The 627-nt window shown below is 47.4% G+C and overlaps 1 protein-coding gene across 1 annotated transcript in view; it reads left to right on the top strand.

Moving 5' to 3' along the window:
- The first annotated feature begins 406 nt into the window (after positions 1-406).
- The window catches only part of CASC5 (cancer susceptibility candidate 5), a 102,920-nt gene continuing 102,699 nt past the window's right edge, over positions 407-627 (top strand). Inside the window, 1 exon segment of the mRNA XM_011932713.1 lies at positions 407-505. Within this exon segment, the coding sequence (XP_011788103.1) occupies positions 407-505 (99 nt within the window).

Genomic DNA, 627 nt, shown 5'->3' with positions numbered 1-627 from the left:
AATGGGCCGGGCGCGGTGGCTCATGCCTGTAATCCCAGCACTTTGGGAGGCGAGGCAGGCGGATCATGAGGTCAGGCTTGGCTAACACGGTGAAACCCTGTCTCTACTAAAAATACAAAAAAAAATTAGCCGGGCATGGTGGCGGGTGCCTGTAGTCCCAGCTACTCGGGAGGCTGAGGCAGGAGAATGGCATGAACGGGAGGTGGAGCTTGCAGTGAACCGAGATTGCGCCACTGCACTCCAGCCTGGGCGACAGAGCAAGACTCTGTCTCAGTAATAATAATAATAATTTGCAAAAATGACTAACTGCTTTTATTTGCCTTAGCAGATTCAAATACGACTCCTCCATCATAAAAGAATCCAGGGATCTAAAAGCAGTTCATGGCTTTGGAATTCTAGACCCGGCATGCTCTCCGACACAGAGAGCCCAAGAACTTGCATCTTCTATCTCTTCATTACCAAGGCACCTAGACAAAAGGTTCTTGAAAATGTTTCAGTAATTCAAGTAAATAATAAGTGATGCAATTATTCTGGTTCTTCTTCTTCTTTTTTTTTTTTTTTGAGACGGAGTCTCGCTCTGTCACCCAGGCTGGAGTGCTGTGGCCGGATCTCAGCTCACTGCAAGCT

Source organism: Colobus angolensis, unplaced genomic scaffold (genome assembly GCF_000951035.1).
Source record: "Colobus angolensis palliatus isolate OR3802 unplaced genomic scaffold, Cang.pa_1.0 Scaffold97, whole genome shotgun sequence".
Classification (NCBI taxonomy): domain Eukaryota; kingdom Metazoa; phylum Chordata; class Mammalia; order Primates; family Cercopithecidae; genus Colobus; species Colobus angolensis.
This window is presented reverse-complemented; position numbering and strand designations above follow the sequence as displayed.